At 48.7% G+C, this 20717-nt stretch overlaps 1 protein-coding gene across 2 annotated transcripts in view; it reads right to left on the bottom strand.

The window, feature by feature from the left end:
• Positions 1-930: 930 nt before the first annotated feature.
• Positions 931-20717, bottom strand: part of RNF121 (ring finger protein 121) — a 27435-nt gene continuing 7648 nt past the window's right edge. Inside the window, exons 2-9 of one of the 2 annotated variants that reach the window (XM_088461545.1) lie at positions 14680-14717; positions 14439-14580; positions 12013-12167; positions 9182-9289; positions 8660-8780; positions 8011-8144; positions 6875-6976; positions 931-2980 (exon numbers count right to left, since the gene is read on the bottom strand). In XM_088461545.1, the coding sequence (XP_088317671.1) occupies positions 2860-2980; positions 6875-6976; positions 8011-8144; positions 8660-8780; positions 9182-9289; positions 12013-12167; positions 14439-14580; positions 14680-14717 (921 nt within the window). In that variant the 3' untranslated portion in view covers positions 931-2859. Of the gene's footprint in view, positions 2981-6874; positions 6977-8010; positions 8145-8659; positions 8781-9181; positions 9290-12012; positions 12168-14438; positions 14581-14679; positions 14721-20717 lie in introns of both variants that reach the window. The other variant, XM_088461544.1, reaches the window with a different exon arrangement.

The following is a 20717-nucleotide window of genomic DNA, read 5'->3' as shown; positions in this document are numbered from 1 at the left end:
CATTAGTAAATTTACCCCCAGGAGTCTGTCAATTGGGAGAGGCCAAGAGAGGATGTTAAAGAGAGTAGTCTGGAGGCATGAGGAGATTGTGGACTGTCAATGGGGATATTGAAATCACCCATAATGATGATGGTGATGTCGTCTGAGGATAGGAAGTGAGGGAGCCAGGCTGAAAAGAGTTCCAGAAATTGTTGGGGTGGGCAATAGATAGCAACTCGCAGAGAGAAAGTGGTCAAAGCCCTGATACAATGTACTTCAAATGATGTAAATGTGAGTGAAGGCACCTGTGGGAGAACTGTGTATGTGAAAGATTGGGAGAGTAATATTCCTACCCCACCTCCTTTACTATTCCCAGGCCTGGAGGTGTGTGAGAAGTGTAGGTCACCGTGTGACAGTGCTGCAGTAACTATGTGCAGGTAGGATCCTGTCCCATCAGTGGGAAAGCAGTAACTTGCTGCTGGACGAATGGCGTTTCCTGGGTGGCTTACATGTAGTGCATTGTACACTTTATTCTGCTAGCAGGCAGCTAAATAGGGACATTGTGTGTGTGTGTGTATATATATATATATTATTACCAGTTATTTATATAGCGCACACATATTTCACAGCGCTGTACAGAGAATATTTGGCCATTCACATCAGTCCCTTGCCCAGTGGAGCTTACAATCTATTTTCCTTACCACATGCGCACACACATACACACTAGGGTTAATTTGTGTTGGGAGCCAATTAACCTACCAGTATATTTTTGGAGTGTGGGAGGAAACTGGAGTACCCGGAGGAAACCCACGCAAGCACAGGGAGAATATACAAACTCCACACAGGTAGGGCCATGGTGGGAACTGAACCCATGACCTCAGCGCTGTGAGGCAGTGATGCTAACCATTACACCATCTATATCTAGATATATATACACACACACACACACACACACACACGCAGTGTTACTCCCAGACTGCATGAAAACGTCCCAACAGGGGACAAGAAAGGACACAAGAGACACAGACCTGGAAACCATCAGCACCCAAACAGTTTTATTACTGGTTTTATTTTCCTTAGGCTTCTGTGCAGCGCGGAGACTACCGCGCATGGGCGGAGGATTACCTGTGCGTTCACTTTGCAGCTGGAAACGTCTCTCTTCTGGGGCGTAAATGCAGTATAAATACCCAACCCCCTCAGACAGGGAAACTATATATAAGTCAGTAATGAAACAATCACTCCGATAATCCCAGGTGATGAAACACTGTAACACCTTCCAGGACCTAACACTGTCTATGAGACTGGATGACGGACGCAAGAATGGAGGCTGCTGGGACTTTTCCCACGCTATGTAACCTCCTCGGAGTTTCCGGTGAGCTAGTTCTGTACCCACAGGGAGGAATAAATTAAAAAGGTACAAACTCGGGAACTAAGTAACAAAAATAAATCAATAAACATTTTATAATGACACAAAAACCCTGGAGCCAATGTGAAATCTGCACCCAGGAACCCAAAAGCTGCGTACACAGTATGGTATACTGGCCAATCCTGCCATCCGCGATGTACTGCAACGACCATCGTCTAGGGTGTACCCCAAATTCATTGTCTCATGAGGTCGCATATTCCTATGTGATGAGCGGATGGGAGATGGGACAATGCGACGGTCAGCGCGGTGACTTTAAACCTGTAACAATATATTGTGTCATCGTACTGCGGATGGTGCAGTGTGACTGTAGACACAATATATCATAACATCGCATTAGACCATTACAAGGTCGCCGGGTCGTTCATGTGTGCACCCAGCTTTTGTTAGAGCTGATAAATGCATAATCCAAACCCATTAAAAGGATGCCAAGCCATCCAGCAAGTCCAATTAGTTTGACGTGAGGCAACATCGGATGTTCCTTTCTGACCTACAAACGCATTCCGCCATCTTCTCTATTACAAACGCATTCCGCCATCTTCTCTATAACAAATGTGCGTTTCCACCATCCTCTTAGAGCTCCGCCCACTACACTTTGGACAGGGCCAGGATAAATGGGAGTGGTTTACAAAGTGGTATATTTAATGTATCCTGTCCATAGCGCTCAGAACTACAAAGGGGGCCGAGATGTGCAAACATTAACTGTACACACAGTGCTATAGAAAATGAGGACTCAGACCTTCTGCAGACGCTTTGTTATTAAAGTGAACGTGGTAAAAGTTAAACCATATCAGGACAATTAAAAAAAGGCAAGACCTGACTGTGACCACTTCCATGATGATAAAGTGAGGTTGGTCCTCGGCAACCCTTATAGCTAATTCCCCAGATATAGGAAAGGGTTCATAGAGCAGCAAGTAAGGCCGTTCCATAGACCCAGAAACAACGTCCTATATGGTCACACCATAAACAACCAAACAACTCCATGTACACCATACAGCATAAATCTAATTCCGGTGCACAAAAGCGAAACGCGCAGATGCTTCTTCTGTGTCCAAAACTCTGTTGAGGACAACGAATTAACAAGCGCTTGGTCAACAAGTGACTTGCCCTATGTGACCCCTCTTCTCAGGTCTTTGGGAGTGTAGTAGCCACATAATGAACCTTTGGTGCTGGAAGGCCAACGCATTTCAGCACTCGAGATAAAAACTAAATACACAAATTTACGTAGTGCCAAAAATGAAAATAAAAAAAATATTATTATAGACAATGTTGTAATAAATAATACAACAAGAGATTCTCCAGTGAGGGCTGCTGTTAACACTTTGGAGGAGAGAACCCAAGCAGCTCCAATATTGGCAAAAATCCAAAGAAGGTGCCCGCTGACACAAGCTGCCTTTCCTCCTCCTCTGGGTGGTACGGGAGCCTGGACCTTCTCAGGATTTAGGAGGGGAGCGGAGTCATTCAAGCCCCAGACAGTAGTTGATCCCTTGTACCAGTCCAATGATAACGGGCTGCCATGCAACAAGGTACCGTAGCCAATCCAGAAGCTGCCCATACATGACGTGCGGCCTCTCCCAGCTGGATGGGTCGAGTTAAGGATTTCGAGAAGCACCACTAAGGCCTTACAATAGATATCACAGCATTAGAAAGAAGGTCACCATTTCCCTGAAGTCCCTGGGGTAAACAACCATCCTTTCTGGTCACTGCAACTATCTTAGCCCTTGCTCCCCCTCCAGGATCAGTGCAGCTATGTCTGGTGCTCACTCCCCCTATACCAGCCCCTCATCAGTACAGCTATATCGGGTGCTCACTCTCCACACGCCACCCCCTCCATCAGTAAAGCTATATCTGGTGCTCACTCTCCCCCTGCCACCCCCTCCGTCAGTGCAGCTATATTGGTGCTCACTCTCCCCCCGCCAACCCCTCCGTCAGTGCAGCTATATTGGTGCTCACTCTCCCCCCGCCACCCCCTCCGTCAGTGCAGCTATATCTGGTGCTCACTCTCCCCCGCTACCCCCTCCGTCAGTACAGCTATATCTGGCGCTCACTCTCCCCACGCCACCCCCTCCGTCAGTGCAGCTATATCTGGTGCTCACTCTCCCCCTGCCACCCCCTCCGTCAGTGCAGCTATATTGGTGCTCACTCTCCACACGCCACCCCGTCAGTGCAGCTATATCTGGTGCTCACTCCCCCCGCCACCCCCTCCGTCAGTGCAGCTATATCTGGTGCTCACTCCCCCCGCCACCCCCTCCGTCAGTGCAGCTATATCTGGTGCTCACTCTCCCCCCGCCACCCCCTCCATCAGTGCAGCTATATCTGGTGCTCACTCTCCCCCCGCCACCCCCTCCATCAGTGCAGCTATATCTGGTGCTCACTCTCCCCCCGCCACCCCCTGTCAGTGCAGCTATATCTGGTGCTCACTCTCCCCCCGCCACCCCCTCTGTCAGTGCAGCTATATCTGGTGCTCACTCTCCCCCCGCCACCCCCTCCATCAGTGCAGCTATATCTGGTGCTCACTCTCCCTATGCCACCCCCTCCGTCAGTACAGCTATATCTGGTGCTCACTCTCCCCCGCCACCCCCTCCGTCAGTGCAGCTATATCTGATGCTCACTCTCCCCATGCCACCTCCTCCGTCAGTGCAGCTATATCTGGTGCTCACTCTCCCCCCGCCACCCCCTCCGTCAGTGCAGCTATATCGGGTGCTCACTCTCCCCCCGCCATCCCCTCCGTCAGTGCAGCTATATCTGGTGCTCACTCTCCCCCCGCCACCCCCTCCGTCAGTGCAGCTATATCTGGTACTCACTCTCCCCCCGCCACCTCCTCCGTCAGTGCAGCTATATCTGGTGCTCACTCTCCCTATGCCACCCCCTCCGTCAGTGCAGCTATATCTGGTGCTCACTCTCCCCCTCCGTCAGTGCAGCTATATTGGTGCTCACTCCCCCCGCCACCCCCTCCGTCAGTGCAGCTATATCTGGTGCTCACTCTCCCTATGCCACCCCCTCCGTCAGTGCAGCTATATTGGTGCTCACTCTCCCCCGGCCACCCCCTCCATCAGTGCAGCTATATCTGGTGCTCACTCTCCCCCCGCCACCCCTCGTCAGTGCAGCTATATTGGTGCTCACTCTCCGTCAGTTCAGCTATATGGGTGCTCACTCTCCCCCCGCCACCCCCTCCGTCAGTGCAGCTATATCTGGTGCTCACTCTCCCCCCGCCACCCTTGTCTCAGCACTCATCCCCAGACCTTGTCTGATTACTCCTCTCCACCCACCTCTTGTTCAATGCAGTCATCACTGCACTTTTTTCCAACTACATATTACATTCTCCAGATGTATCCATACCTAGCGTTCCCATTAGGCTGTTTCAGCAGGGTGCCACGCCCTACCCTATTTCTAAAGGGCAGAAAGAACCCTGCCGTCCGTGGCCCCGCTGAAACAGCCTGTGGGTTCTGTCCTCTGGGGAAAACAGCGGTGCAGCGGCTACCGCCGGTGAATGGATGCCATCTACAGTGACCGCAGCGCTTGTGGGCTGCCTTGCTTTCCCGTTAGTACCGGGCACGCCCCGAGTGACGAAAACAGGACGCATCACAAAGACACGCCCCATTTTCCTTGACCAGGTCCCCATTTCGGGTGCGCACAGAAGTGCCCGCCCTTTCTCTAGGTCTGGCGTCCTTCCCGACCTAGAGCGGACACTACATACCCTTTTCCTGCGGGGACACAAGCAAACCAGAAATCCTCACACCTCCATAGCGCCCCACCTGGAAGTTCCTCACCCCTCACTACATAAGCAGGATCTAGAATTGTAATATCCAAATTTGATTCACACAACTCAACAGTAGCAACACTTATCTCTCAACTTATATTCCCTGAATGTTCTAATGGTTATGGGTTGGTCTAGTCCAGGGGTGGGGAACCTATTTTTCTGCCGAGGGCCATTTTGAAATACATAACCTTATTCGAGGGCCCGATACAGGCCACGCCCCCTCTGTGAGAAGTTACACAGGGACAGGGCCACAATCGCCATTGATTACAGCAATGCTTTGAACATCCTGAGGATGTTCCGGGGAACTGGTAAGGGCAGGCGTCACTGCTGCATAGATTATAGGCACCCTGCCATCCAGATGAGGCGAGCAGAAAAAAGCTCAGAGGACCAGACCAAATGATTCCAGGGGCCTGATATGGCCCTCGGTTCCCCATCCCTGGTCTAGTCCATGACTTCTAATGCTCTGATTAGTTATGGGACAGTCTCTGTGTGAATGTTTTAATGCTCTGATTGGTTATGGGTATTGGCTAGGGTTGAATAAAGCTGGGCACAGACTGTGCTATGTGTACGCAGCCGGAACACATACGATTGACCAGTGGTCGAGATGCCGGCAGTCAGAAGACAGACAGTGGCATCCCGATGTTCAGGAACCCGACATGGACCGGTAAGTAGCTTAACCCTCCCCCTCTCCCCCCCCCTTGGTGGTGCATAACCCTAATCTCCCCCACGGTGGTGCCTAAACCTAACCGCCCCCCCCCCCCCTCCTCCCCGCACCCTAAACCTAACCTTCCCCGGGTGGTGCCTAACCCTAAACCCTCCTTCCCTGCAACCTAACCCCAACACTCCCTGGTGGTTGCCTAATCCTATACCACCCCGGGAGCTCCCTAATCCTAACCCCCTATCCCTGGCCTAACCCGCATACTTACCATCAGGAAGCTGACATCTTTATCTTCATCTCTTTGGGGTGGCGGCGTCGGCATTCTGACGGGCATCGGGATTCCGGCGTCGGTATATTGACATCCGGCATCCCTACCCAGCCAATATTTCGGGCCGACATATCGGATCCTGGGTGCACATCAGAACGAGGTAATGAAAGCAGGAACAATCCCTCGTTCCATTCTTCAGTACCAGCAATGGAGCCGCATGCGATATCGTCCGGTTGGACGTGCACCACAGCCGACTGAACGAGACCGTATGTGATCGTGAATATTGTCCGTACACACGGAGCTATGCGGCCTGTGTCATTCAGATTCGGCCTGAAACGACATATCGTGCCGACATCATATCAGTGTCTCCCATGACTGTTCTAATGCTCCGATTGGCTACGGCTTGGTCTAGTCCCATGACTGTTCTAATGCTCCGATTGGCTACGGCTTGGTCTAGTCCCATGACTGTTCTAATGCTCCGATTGGCTACGGCTTGGTCTAGTCCCATGACTGTTCTAATGCTCCGATTGGCTACGGCTTGGTCTAGTCCCATGACTGTTCTAATTCTCCGATTGGCTACGGCTTGGTCTAGTCCCATGACTGTTCTAATGCTCCGATTGGCTACGGCTTGGTCTAGTCCTTTGAATGCACTAATTGGCTACGGTTGGGACCAACCCTATGAATGTTCTGCTCCCATCCCAGTGAAATGCAGCACAGGGAAGAGCTGTACAATGTGTATCATGTATAGGAGGAGATCGTGGAAAACAGCTAAATTCAATAGGATACGGGTTGCTGAACATCCTCTTCAGGTCGACCTTCTCCTTGCAGTACGGACACGTCTGTTTCTTCCCCACAATGCACCATCCGCGGATACAGAACTCATGGAAACTGCAGAGGAAAAGCGTTAAGGCAAATATCTAAAGCATAAGGTCATTGTACTATAAGGAAGGAGAATGTACTGTATCGCTTATTCTATACGGAGAAAGTAACGTCACCAGCCGCACGCCTGGATGCAGAGCGTCCTATGATGAGTGTGGGACTGCAGTGGTTCTATAATACCCCACTTATCAATCACAATGTCTGACTTAATGATGATATAACTAATGTTATCTCTCTCTCAGAATAAATGGATGGGCTCCCTGACATACATAACCAGAAAAAGTATTACTGAGATCTATAACTACAGGACAGTAATAAGGCAGCATCTAATACGCTGGGTACTATAGTCCAGCTGGCGTCACTACAGTCCCTTACCCGGAGGTCTATTACCACCACTCACTGTATCACTTCCCTCTTCTTACTCTACATCGGCTAGAACGCCATTTACAACTTGCGGCAGAATTACACTTACGTCTCCTGCTTATACGTTTCATTGCAGCTGTATTAGAAATAATTGTGTACGTCTCTCCCTTATACAAACAGGTTTATAATTAGATTACCCACTTCCAGGAGGGCAGCGCCTTCATTCACGTTTCCAATACCCACTTTACTTGTAACATTGTCACATACGTACAGGTTTCCTCCCCTTTACTGGGCTGGACTGACACATACGTGTGCCATACACTCTGACGCTTTAAGTACAGTCTCTGTAACAATCACCATTTAGGGGAGACATCCGGCTATATCCCCTGCCATCCACCACTTTCCTCCCCATTCAGATATGTATTCTTAAATCCGCCTCCCTGAGGCCCCACCCGTTTGTGGGGAGTTTGTATGCCCGCCCCCCATCCAGGTTTTTGTACACATTAAACACTTACTTGTAAGCTAGTTGGCTACTGCAGGGAACACAGACTGTAAGCTACACGGGGGCAGGGAAACACACACCGGGGGGGGCAGGGAAACACACCGGGGGGGCAAGGACTGATGTAAAGATACAATACTACAAGTGAGTGGGCTCCGTATCTAGAACACAATTAGGATACACATGGTTGCAGGAGAGCCTGTAGGTGTTTTCTATGATTCCCTCTTCATTGACATCGACGAAGATGGGCTGCCCGCACACGGCGCACACACTGTCAGACAGGTGCTTCGTGGGCATGCCGGACGCACTGTAAAACTGAGCACAGACAGACGTCACTACATATAACGGATTCCAATCCATCTCCTCATACTCCCTTCTGCCCGGCATGAAACAAACCCAGACATGATTATTAAACACTGTAAGGTACATGTATCTCTGCAGCAGGGGGTGTTAGGAGGTGCCGACGCGTCATGACGTACAGTTAGTGTTATTATATCCTGTAGAATATGGTTCCTGGCATCCACTCCTAATGCTCCGCAGGCTGCAGACTAGACAATCGCTGCTGTTACTATATGTGTAGTATTGTGCAGCTCTCTGAGCCAGAGTGACAGGAAATAATTGTGTAACTGGACTAACGCTTTATGATCCCAATCGGGGCAGGATACGAGCAGATTATGTCACTTGCAGCGGCCGGTTATCACTCTCCGTGCCTTCTGGCTGAGAGCCCTTCACGCACCCACCCCACCCTTCACGCACCCACCCCACCCTTCACGCACACTACAAAACAGCTTCCTTCTCAGCCTGCGTCATGTATGAGGAAACGTACTTACACCTATTGTGGACGCCATGTAATCAGCGCACATCTCCGCAAAGTCCCGCCCCAGCACACCGTAATACAGTCCGTAGAAGAGAAGGGAGATTCCGAAGTCCATGGCGTCTTCTGGCTTTATTCTGTGAGGGAAGAGGTGATGCCATAGTCACATGATAGAGGCAAATGCGCTGCGGACACTTTCTGGCGCCTCATTAGCAAATAATAAAAATTAATACATTATATACACAAGATAAAATCCAATACACTCTATCCATTCCAGCAAGTGCAGCCGGCAAGCAGTCCTTGGAATTATATAGCGACCTCTGCTGGAGAACTGGAGAAATGCAGCTGTAGCAAATTAAAAGATTCATCCTAATTGAACCGGCCACACACATTATATTCTTACCGGTCGCAAGTTTATCCAGCGGGTAACGCACGAACAAGACTTTTCCAACATATACTATTTGCGAGTGACTTATCAAAATAACATATGCATGTGACTTAATAACAAATACTTACAAACCAATGGACACAAACTCACCGGAACAACAGATTCAGCCCGAACAGCGTGAACATTACTGCGATGTATCCCACGATGCCGGTGGCGTAGCTCATTTTATACAGCAAGAGGAACCATTTATACACCAGCCTGCGGGGAGACGTACATTATAGACACACAAACACATTCAACAATCAGATTCATCTATTCCAATGGGGAAACTGCTTCATATATAACTACTAATATGTTACATCGTGACACAGGCTTCACTGATCTCGCAGGGACACCTGAAGAGCGCGGAACACGGGACGGATATTGCGCTATATTCCAGATGTACGAATATAAATGCAAAATAAGACACAACACTCCCAATACAGGATGTGGAGAGAAACATTACATCTGGGTAAATGAGGAATATTGGAATCCAGGCTTTGCAGACAGCTGCTGCTTAGGCCAATACACAATAGTGTGACTCTCAGCGCTCATGGACAAATTTGTGGGGGTAATAGAAGATATCGCCGTCCTCTATAGCATAACATTCCAAAATAAAGTTCCTTGGTATTGGCGCTCTGTTTTTGTTCTTCAGTTTACCTCCAAGAAATCCAAAAAGAAAATCATAGTGTAAAACTGCTTAAGTATACATTATAGAGCCACCATAAGTGGAGGAACCTTTGTTCATCAGAGAAGTGTGTTCATAGGACAAACCAATGATGCTTATTATATTTATATATCTGCAGCTTAACAAAGGAAAAATGCGAAACGCGTCGCTGGCGGGACTGGTTTGGACTAGAATGCCTGTCTGTGCCTGGGTGAGCGGCATCAGCCTGTATATTGGGAGCACCCGGAACGCCTTATTGTGGGCTTCTCAGATTTCACTCAGATCATCTTGTAGGAATTCATACTAAACGGGAGACGTATCTGTCTATCCAAGAACTTTGTTTATGTCATTGAGGTCCTGGATTTTTTTTTTTTATTTGGATGTTTTTGTGGACATATATTAATAAATCATTTGTAAAGCAGTATTATGCTATGCACCTAATATTTTTCCATGTGACAGATCATTGGGAAATCTGGACTTGGGAGGTGAAAAAAGAAAGATTCTCCTATATTGAATTATGTGCGGTTTAATCCTTTCTCTGTGAGGAAATGTGTTCATAGGGCAGTGTCCTGCCCTATGAACACATTTCTCTGATAAACGCAAGGTTCCTTCACTAAAGGGGCACATCCTCTAGTAGATGGTTGGACGACAGTATGACTACAACATTGTAATCGTAAAGTCGTTCCCCATCCCCTGCAGTGCCTGCACTGTACGATATGTCATTCAGTGCAGACATCCTCCCTCATCCCTGGACATGGTCAATCTGTCGTTATCGGCAGATTGTCCGGCATGTTCAGGCGATGATTGATGTCGGAAACGACCAGCGGGAGCGCGCATCGCCGGTCATTTCCAACATTATAGTGCACGATTAATGAGTGATTGAACAATAACGATATCGTTCAATCGCTCATTAACATCGCATAGTGGATGTGCGCCTTTATGGTGGATCAATAATGTATACTTAAAAGCAGTTTTACACTTTTCTTTTTTGGATTTCTTTGGAGGTAAACGAGAGAAAAAGAGAGCGCCAATACCAAGGAACTTTATTTTGGAAGGTGCTGCTTAGGGTCAGGTACAGGATCCCGATGGTCAGGAGTCAGACGGTCAGAATACCGACAGATTTCTGTAAGTATTATAACCCGCCCCTCCCGCAGCCTAAACCTCACATTTACCTCCGCTATCTGCTGGTATTCTGACAGTCGGGATACTGCTGTCAGTATTCTGTGCGTCGGCATCCTGTCGGGATGCTGACTACATCCTATTGCTTACGTGTCAAAATCATCCCAATATAGTCAGGGTCTTGTATACCAATGCTGTACAGTCCAGAGTTTCTGTAATAATGGTACATAGCTGAGACCTTAGTGATTAGTGACCATCACAGCTCAACTCACTGATGTCACACAAGCAGACGGTGTCCGAGGTGAGGTCTGCATGGAAATCATCAAAGGGTTTTTCTATGCTGCCACCATAATTTCCAGTGCAGCAGACTGGAGAACCTAGCATGGGAAAATGGGTAAGAGTGGCTCTAAGCACATACTGCAGGATCATGTCCTCTGTGCATTAATTCCAGGAGCAACTCCTGATCCAATATCCAACCTCTGCTGCGCGCCAGCCACTATACTGTAAGGCCACCTGACGAGAGCTCCAGAGCAGGATACGGACAGTCAGGTGCGGAGCATAAGCCAGCTCAGCACATCTGAGAGCACAGATAGGGGACCAGTGCAGGAAGGCGATGTGGGGTCAGATAAATCATCCTTTACCCAGCTCCCGACAAGTGGAGTCCAGGTGTGGTGCCAACCTAAAGCGTTCTACAGCACTGAATGCAAGTTTCCATCAGTGGATGCCTGATGGTTCCATAGAGTAAGGGGCTTCTTCATGGCATAGTTTGGGTTTAGAAGACGAGGCCAATGCTAGTCGTCACCCAATGGCACTGAGTGATCACCCCCTTCCCACCCCATGCTGTACCAGCTCTCTCCTGAGAAGGTGACACTGTGCTCGATAGTTAGAGGACCAAGGTGCAGACGTCGTACATGTCATGGTCTTCTGAACCAGACTCTGCAATGTATCAACAAAACCCGAGACCGCATATTGCACCATCATCATCCAGGTGACAGACGGGCGACTTTCCCGCCTCATCAGGAGACTTGATGCCACAATCCATACAGACCCCTCGTGTTCACCCAACACCCTATTAATGGGTCTTTATATGGTTGCTTCCATTTGGTTTTGTACACTTGCATGTACACGTGGTTAGACGAGACCCCGTAGCACTCACCTGGGGGTGGTCTGTACCAGTGGCTTCCGTGTAGCTCTAAAGGTAATAAAAGCGGTGACCAGCGAGAAGAGGACCCAGATCCCCAGGAACCGCCACCAGTGCAGCTTCACCGTGAAGTACACAGGAACGATCCACATCTGGAACAGAGTCACCATCTGCAGGAACAGAGAAGATGGTTAGCGGCTGTCGCTCCTGCGCTCACTATTCCAGGCTTCTCCTTTATATGCCGGAACTTCTGTTACAGGCCCTAATCAGGTTGTTTCCCGATGGACAAGGTCTCCCCATTCTAATAGGGATTTGTCTCAGGGGAGCAGACCAACAGCAAGGGAGGCACGAGAACCTAGATCCAGGCGCCCAGAGACACTTTCCCGGCTACTTAGAGCCTCATCCTCACCCCTTTGCTGGATCTCACTCACAATCGCTGATGAGCAGATTCGATCCCCGGGAAGACACCGGATGATGTCACACTGTGGGATATCGGGGTAGAAAAGCTCTGCTTACCTTTGCGGGAGTCCTACAGAAGTGTGAGCACAAATAGGCGACATTTCCCCGTAATACGCGAAACTGTGTGCAGCGGAACCTCATAGCTACTGGAATCTGCCACTAATAGTTATTCTACAACTGCATGGAAACCCATGTGCTTGGTTTATTACAGTCTATAGTGTTCACTCCTGCTCCGACGGCAGGCACCCGAAAAGGGGGCGTGGTCATTGAAAAGGGGGCGTGCCTATAAGACGCGTCCCCTTTTCGTCACTCTGGGGGGCGTGCCCGACACTTACGGACACGCCGGGCAGCCCCCAAGTGCTGCTGACGGGGAGAATAGATGCCGGGTGCATGCGTACATTTCCCCACCCGCGGGACACTGCGACCCGCGGGTGAAGACGGCACCCTCGGGCTGTGAGGGCAGGGCGCTTTTTGCCCTCCAGAAGGAGGCCCCGCTAAAACAGCCTAGCGGGAACGCTAGTCTATCAGATACACCATAAAGACTCACAGTGCCATTTATTCACTAATTGTTATTCAACGTAATTCACTTCACTTGTGCCAAGTCTCTATTAAGCTCACATTACGACTGTTTCCGAGTATCACAGCCCCTACAGAATGTAAGCGCACCTCTCAGCATACGTCCAAACCCCCTACAAATTTCCTGCTTTCACACTCCCAGAGAACCTGTCAAACTAATTAGCTCTTTTCTCCCAGAAGAGCAGGGTCCTTACACAGGGAGCCCAACTAGTCATTACAAGGAGAGATTTGCTGGTGTATGAAGCGAGTGCTTATAGTCAGTACCAAGACAGTGGTGGTACTGTGCCCCTTATCGGACCGCAGGGGCTCCATTCTAACCAGACATGATTGGTTCTATAGGTAACACGGTTGGAGCCATTTAGCAGTTCCTGTGACAGAGCTGGATGCACAGAACATCCTCCTGACATCCTCCAGTCTATGTACCAGGACAATGCTGGAGACACTATAGATGGGGGCATGTTTAGGTGTCTACGCAGTCAGGTCTATGTACCAGGACAATGCTGGAGACACTATAGATGGGGGCATGTTTAGGTGTCTACGCAGTCAGGTCTATGTACCAGGACAATGCTGGAGACACTATAGATGGGGGCATGTTTAGGTGTCTACGCAGTCAGGTCTATGTACCAGGACAATGCTGGAGACACTATAGATGGAGCCATGGTTAGGTGTCTACGCAGTCAGGTCTATGTACCAGGACAATGCTGGAGACACTATAGATGGGGGCATGTTTAGGTGTCTACGCAGTCAGGTCTATGTACCAGGACAATGCTGGAGACACTATAGATGGGGGCATGTTTAGGTGTCTACGCAGTCAGTCTATGTACCAGGACAATGCTGGAGACACTATAGATGGGGGCATGTTTAGGTGTCTACGCAGTCAGGTCTATGTACCAGGACAATGCTGGAGACACTATAGATGGGGGTATGTTTAGGTGTCTACACAGTCAGGTCTATGTACCAGGACAATGCTGGAGACACTATAGATGGAGCCATGTTTAGGTGTCTACGCAGTCAGATCTATGAACCAGGACAATGCTGGAGACACTATAGATGGGGGCATGTTTAGGTGTCTATGCAGTCAGGTCTATGTACCAGGACAATGCTGGAGACACTATAGATGGGGGCATGTTTAGGTGTCTATGCAGTCAGGTCTATGTACCAGGACAATGCTGGAGACACTATAGATGGGGGCATGTTTAGGTGTCTATGCAGTCAGGTCTATGTACCAGGACAATGCTGGAGACACTATAGATGGGGGCATGTTTAGGTGTCTATGCAGTCAGGTCTATGTACCAGGACAATGCTGGAGACACTATAGATGGAGCCATGTTTAGGTGTCTACGCAGTCAGGTCTATGTACCAGGACAATGCTGGAGACACTATAGATGGGGGCATGGAGCGCTTACGTTGTAGGAGCGCGGATGTCTCTGCTTCCACTGCACCAGCAGCAGCTGAGCGACCACCAGCGTGGCGATGAGGATCAGCACCATCTCCGCGTGCATGGCCTCGTGGCCTTTGTGCTTGGCGTGCATCTGGGCGTGTTCCACCCTGAAATCAGACAGGCGTAATGAGGTCAGATAGAACTAGGATACTACAAGGGCTGAGACAGGAAAACACATCTCTGTCCCTAGGAGATACTGTACTCACCGCCATCGTTCTTCCGGGGCCAGTTCAGACAGATACACCTGCTGGATACAAGAGAGAGTGAGGATCTCTACGCTGGAAACCAGGGGGTATTATTAGCACCAGGGAGCGAGTGGTGTGAAGCGTCGCAATCTCTTCTGTAGATTTAAAGTGGCGAAAATTTAAAAGGCAAAACCAGGTTAGTTTTGACTCTTGAATTATTGACGCTTTAAATCTACAGCCGAGATCGCGCTGCTTAACACAACTCGCAACCTATTACATGTAACCCTAGGTATCTGCATGCTGCAAAGTCAATGACTCTAGAGGAGAATTAAACTCTAGGCCCCAGCTCCACGGATCACAGCAAACAGATAAGAGGCACCGAGCCTGGTAATCCTTTCCACTACCTGTGTACATTACTAGGCTGTGATTGTGCAGAACAGCCAGCAAGGTCAGAGCTGATGTAACTTACAACAGTGGAGGTTTCTTGTTATTATGAGGACTATCCAAACACACCCGGTCTGTCTGTGTGCTCCTAGGGATCAGCAGGTGGACAGCGCGCGGTGCTGAAATGTACAGCAGCAGTCCCTTCACAGCTCAGTGTAATAATGCAGAACAGGTTACATCAAAGGATCAGTATCCGACCAGACTGATGAGCAATGTTCTCTACCCCCTACCCCCATCCTTACCAGCTGGCGCCTAAATGCCATAGAGCGCAGGTGCGTCCTAATGCCCCCTCAGGGGTGTGTGCAGGGAGGTATTACGGTTCTCCCTGGTAGGCAGCCTGGACGCCAATTGTACCATCTATCCAATTACAGCACAAGTCGCACACAGCTACCCGCACAAACCTGAATACACAATGTACAAGGCCGCAGTCACGCCATGCTGAGAAGCGCAGACACCTACAATCACGTCGATTTTACATTAGCGGCATAAACCCACATGTGGTGGTCCGGTTGCTGCCGTGTCTTGTTACCCTGCCAGATTTAGCAATATTAATGCACTCTCGCCAATGCCATATATGGACTGAGCTCATGGCTGAGTACACCCTGTAGCCACTGTGACTACTAACGTCATAATTATACCCCAACCCCCCCAAACGCTTACATTCTGTAGACTAGTACATTTCATTATGCGAGACGGACACTGCCCGAGATCCTCTTTAGGATACTGTAGGATTTTAGATTTTCATAACATAAAAACTGGGACATGATATAAATATTAAACTTCACAATTTCTACGTAGACAACACAAAAACATATAAAGAGAGCTCATCTTTACACTACGACCAATGCATAGACTGCAGGCGCTGTGTGGCAGATATGGCGACTGTGGTTTTCACCACAATATTCCAGAGAATAAGAGTACACTTCCTATTTACACGGTATAATTAAATATTGCCAATCCGGTCCATCATCCGCCTTAAAGAGGAGTCCTCAATGGCCACAAGAAGAACGAGGGCTGCGAGTCGGAGGACGCACTAGTCTCACGTTATGTAGAATGCAAGGAGAATGCTATATTGTGGCATAATAACCTGGCTAACCGGCTCAGGAGAACACAGCCCCCCTGTGCGGATCTGCCTGGGGGTATATGGGACATGAGTAGCCTCTCCCTGATATTAGATAGGCGATACCTGTACATTCTTCCGTTACTGCTAATAAACTAAACCAGCGCTGAGAAGTGAGATTACAGCCAATTCATAGGCAATATATACTACTCTGCACGTGTGACAAATAATAAAAATACATACATTTATGTAATACTGAATAAAAGAGCTGTAGACACGTTAGGCATTATAAATGTGTTTTTAAATAAAACTATAACAAATAAAATATATCAGAGGCAATTAGCATGAAAACTGGATTTATATGCCTAATTTAATGAGACCGTTATGTCCACCTCTAGACTCCAAATAACCAGCAGTTATAAGTAGTTTGTAGCAAAGGGAACGTACTGAAAAGCAGTGATCGCGGTGAGCGAACAAAAAATGTGGGTCCCAGGGACCCCTCACCTTAAAAATGTGGGGTCCTACGCCACAATTTCTAGGTCCCATTACAATATATGCTTCTGAGCTCCCATAAGCCATGAGACCACCTACATGCCCTATATACTTGTTGTAATTTGGTGCAAAGATACGTTAGGTAGGAAACTACAGTAGATGTACAATGAGCAACTCTGCATGTGGGCGCTAAGGATGCAATATGTAAGAATAACACCACACTGCCATGTGCTACGCATTGTGAAAAGCCTCTATCATGGAAACAAGATGGGCAGACTATGACGGCAACGGTAATCACTCAAGTTCTGTCCCTCCAGTAGATATAATATCAATACATGATTATTATTCTCTTCACAAAGTGGCCAAAAAATCCTTAAATGTATATTACCATGTCAGACCTCTGGTGCATGTACAAAAAAAACCCAAAAAACTAAGCATAAATGTAATAATTGATATGATAAAAAAAAAGGACAAATTTGTATATATTTAATTAAAAATTAAATATAATATTTTTAATGCTGCTGCTATTTATATAAGGAGCCACAGTGCCTATGTACCAAGCTGATTTCTACATAAAATTATACAGAAACTGCAGTTTCTGCATAATTTTATGTATTGATCCTATGTACTAATAGCACAATGCAGGGGCTGCGATCTGACCCCTAGCGTTCCCGCTAGGCTGTTTTAGCAGGGTGCGGCACCCTGCCCTCCTTCTGGAGGGCAAAAAGCACCCTGCCCTAAAGAAGGAGGGCAAAAAGCACCCTGCCCTAAAGAAGGAGAGCAAAAAGCACCCTGCCCTCACAGGCTGCGGGTGCAGTCTTCACCCGCGGGATGCAGTGTCCCGCGGGTGGAGAAATGTGCGGTGACCCGGTCACCGCCGGAGAATAGACGCCGGGCGCATGCGCCCGGCATCTGTTCTCCCTGTCTGCAGTGCTTGGGGGCTGCCCGGCGTGTCCGTAAGTGCCGGGCATGCCCCCAAGTATGATGAAAAAGAGGGGACGCGTCTTATAGCCACGCCCCCTTTTATGGCCACGCCCCCTTTTCGCCCGCGCGCACAAAGTTGCCCTCTCTAGCTCCGGCACCCTGCCTGCCGCCGGAGCTAGAGTGAACACTAGACCCCTATGTACTAAACTCCAAAAAGTGACGTTTAGCAGCTGTAGTTTACACCATCTTCACATGTAGTAATGTACTGTTAGCCTATGGGGGCTCCAGGTGCAGGAGAGAGATCTTTCCATCTCTCCCCCGCAGCCCCTGTGTGGCCCCGGAAGCTGGCGCTGTGTGCATGCGCAGTGTCAGCTTCCTCCGGAGAAGTCTTTCACTTCAGTGAGAGACTTCTCCTAATGCCGGGGATATAACTTGCGGGGACAGCGGTAACCGCAACCGCTGTCCCTGCGAGTTCCCCTTGGTACATAGCCGGGATATTGTCATTAAAAATGTAAATATTCCCGGTGAGAATGGATACATAATAATTGCAGCAGTGCCACGATTATTATTACATAGACCCTTTGGACACAAAAGTAAATACAATGGAAGTAGTCTCCCCGTGTTTGTTTTTTAGCAGTCCCTTCCCACACAGCCTGTTCCCCACAATCTTCTTAGTACATCAGCTCCCAGCCCCATCCCCCAGCACATTACAGGTAACACATAGTACACGACACAGACCCCTGCTGTGTCCATGTTCTCTGGTACAGCCCATGAAGATCATGGTCACTCACAGACCAGATCCTGTGTGTGTTATATAAAGGTGTCTGGACAATGTTTAGCTAAAACAAAAACCATACAAACATTCTCTACAGCTTAAACTCCAACAGTGCGACAGTCCTCCTCTATCCTGACAGTCTCCTCTGCATTTAATATCGATCACACCGTCTGTGTGATAACCCCCCCACCAGACGCACACCTACAGCTAATGGCAAAAAAGTGGAAGGCGGTAGATTCAGCCACCCTCTCAGTCAGGATATGGTGGATATGAGGAGGCAGCTGGCTGCAGCCGCGTTACTGGCTCAGCTGCACGAGCTCCTCCATCTAACTGACAATACATATCAGCTGCTGCAGAACCACTTGGACAGAGCCACCTGTCAGTCTGGGCAGCAGCTATACATGATCTTTAGGTTTATCCAGCTGTGGTGGAGTTACAAGTCCCAGGCTGCCCGCTGCCGGTCCTCCGCCGTGCTCACCTCTCCACCTGGCCCTCCAGGTCCCGGATCTGCAGCAGGTAAAGCTCCTTGCTGTCCTGGAACACCGGCTCTGCTGTCGCCTGTCCCCCCGGTTTCCCCTCCTTTCTGACGGCGGCGCTGCCCTTCCCCTTCTTTCTCTTGGGGGGGGGGGATTTTATTTAACTCTCTGTTCCATCACTAAGGAAGCCGATAACTACACTAATTCCTAGGGGATCTGGTTTGGTACAAGCTGCACAGGGAAAAGCTAAGAATTATTTTTAATTATACTTATGTGTATTCATGGATCTATACACTGACGGTCCAGCTCTGCGCAAATTGCGGCCCCTTATAAATTAGGATCACGATGACACCTTGTGGTTAGCCTCGGGCATACATTATATTATATATAAAACATGTACACAGTTTCTTTACTCAGTATTGTATAAATGCATTTTTTTTTTTTTTTTAACACATGCAGTTCTTTCCAAATGAATTGGTTGTAAGCTGATTAATTCTGTGTGCTGCCTATTCCTGCACCTCATATGTACATACACACAGGGGGTAGCAAGCTAACACGGACATTCTGTGAGCTGCCTATTCCTGTATCTCATATGTACATACACACAGGGGGCAGCAAGCTAACACGGACATTCTGTATGCTGCCTATTCCTGTACCTCAGATGTACATACACACAGGGGGCAGCAAGCTAACACGGACATTCTGTGTGCTGCCTATTCCTGCACCTCAGATGTACATGCACACAGGGGGCAGCAAGCTAACACGGACATTCTGTGTGCTGCCTATTCCTGCACCTCAGATGTACATACACACAGGGGGCAGCAAGCTAACACGGACATTCTGTGTGCTGCCTATTCCTGCACCTCAGATGTACATACACACAGGGGGCAGCAAGCTAACACGTACATTCTGTGTGCTGCCTATTCCTGCACCTCAGATGTACATGCACACAGGGGGCAGCAAGCTAACACGGACATTCTGTGTGCTGCCTATTCCTGTACCTCAGATGTACATACACACAGGGGGCAGCAAGCTAACACGGACATTCTGTGTGCTGCCTATTCCTGCACCTCAGATGTACATACACACAGGGGGCAGCAAGCTAACACGGACATTCTGGCATAAACACGTGGATGTAATCACGTCACTCCCATGTTGTACGGCGTCTTCTATGACTGTGACATAACCATTCCCGGCCCTGCGATCATTGTCAGGACACCAGTCTATACACAGAACAAAGCGCATCCATATATGCATTTCCCAGGCTTTATTCTCATCCCACATCACCATTTATTTTCCTCACATTGCGCCACCCCACAGATGTGCGGGGGAAACACTGCGATATCGGCCTTACCGTGTATATGGACAATATATACGCAGTCAGGTCTCGAGCTGAATCATAACTACATCACCCATACAATGCGAATACTGTCTGTGTGACATGGCACAACCCACTGATACATTAAATAGAATGTACAAGCTGCTACATGGTTACCAGTAAGATAAGGTGCTGATCTGTCTTACATAGGGTCCGTTATGGACATGACCCATTGCCACATGCGGAGGTCATTACCGGACTTATTTTGCCGATCGTGAAACACACCACAGGGCGACAATTCAATACCAGTGATAACATTACTGCCGACATTGTCATCTTAAGAGGGTGATTCTTGTGCAGCAATATATGGTTATTTGGAGAAACAATTCAAGTATCGCACTTACCTGGAGCTTATACCTCGATCGATGTGACTTCCGAACTAAAAGTTATTCATCTGCCATAATATCTGATCTATATGTCACCAAAAGTGGAACCCTCGGCCCTCACTGCACGGTTATTCATGTAGCACAGTTGCATAGTGGTAAACATCACTACCTCACAGCACATGAG

This window comes from Taudactylus pleione, unplaced genomic scaffold, assembly GCF_031769625.1.
Source record: "Taudactylus pleione unplaced genomic scaffold, aTauple2 ptg001062l, whole genome shotgun sequence".
Taxonomy (NCBI): Eukaryota; Metazoa; Chordata; class Amphibia; order Anura; family Myobatrachidae; genus Taudactylus; species Taudactylus pleione.
The sequence above is the reverse complement of the archived record's forward strand: the minus strand, read 5'-3'. Positions and strand labels throughout refer to the sequence as shown.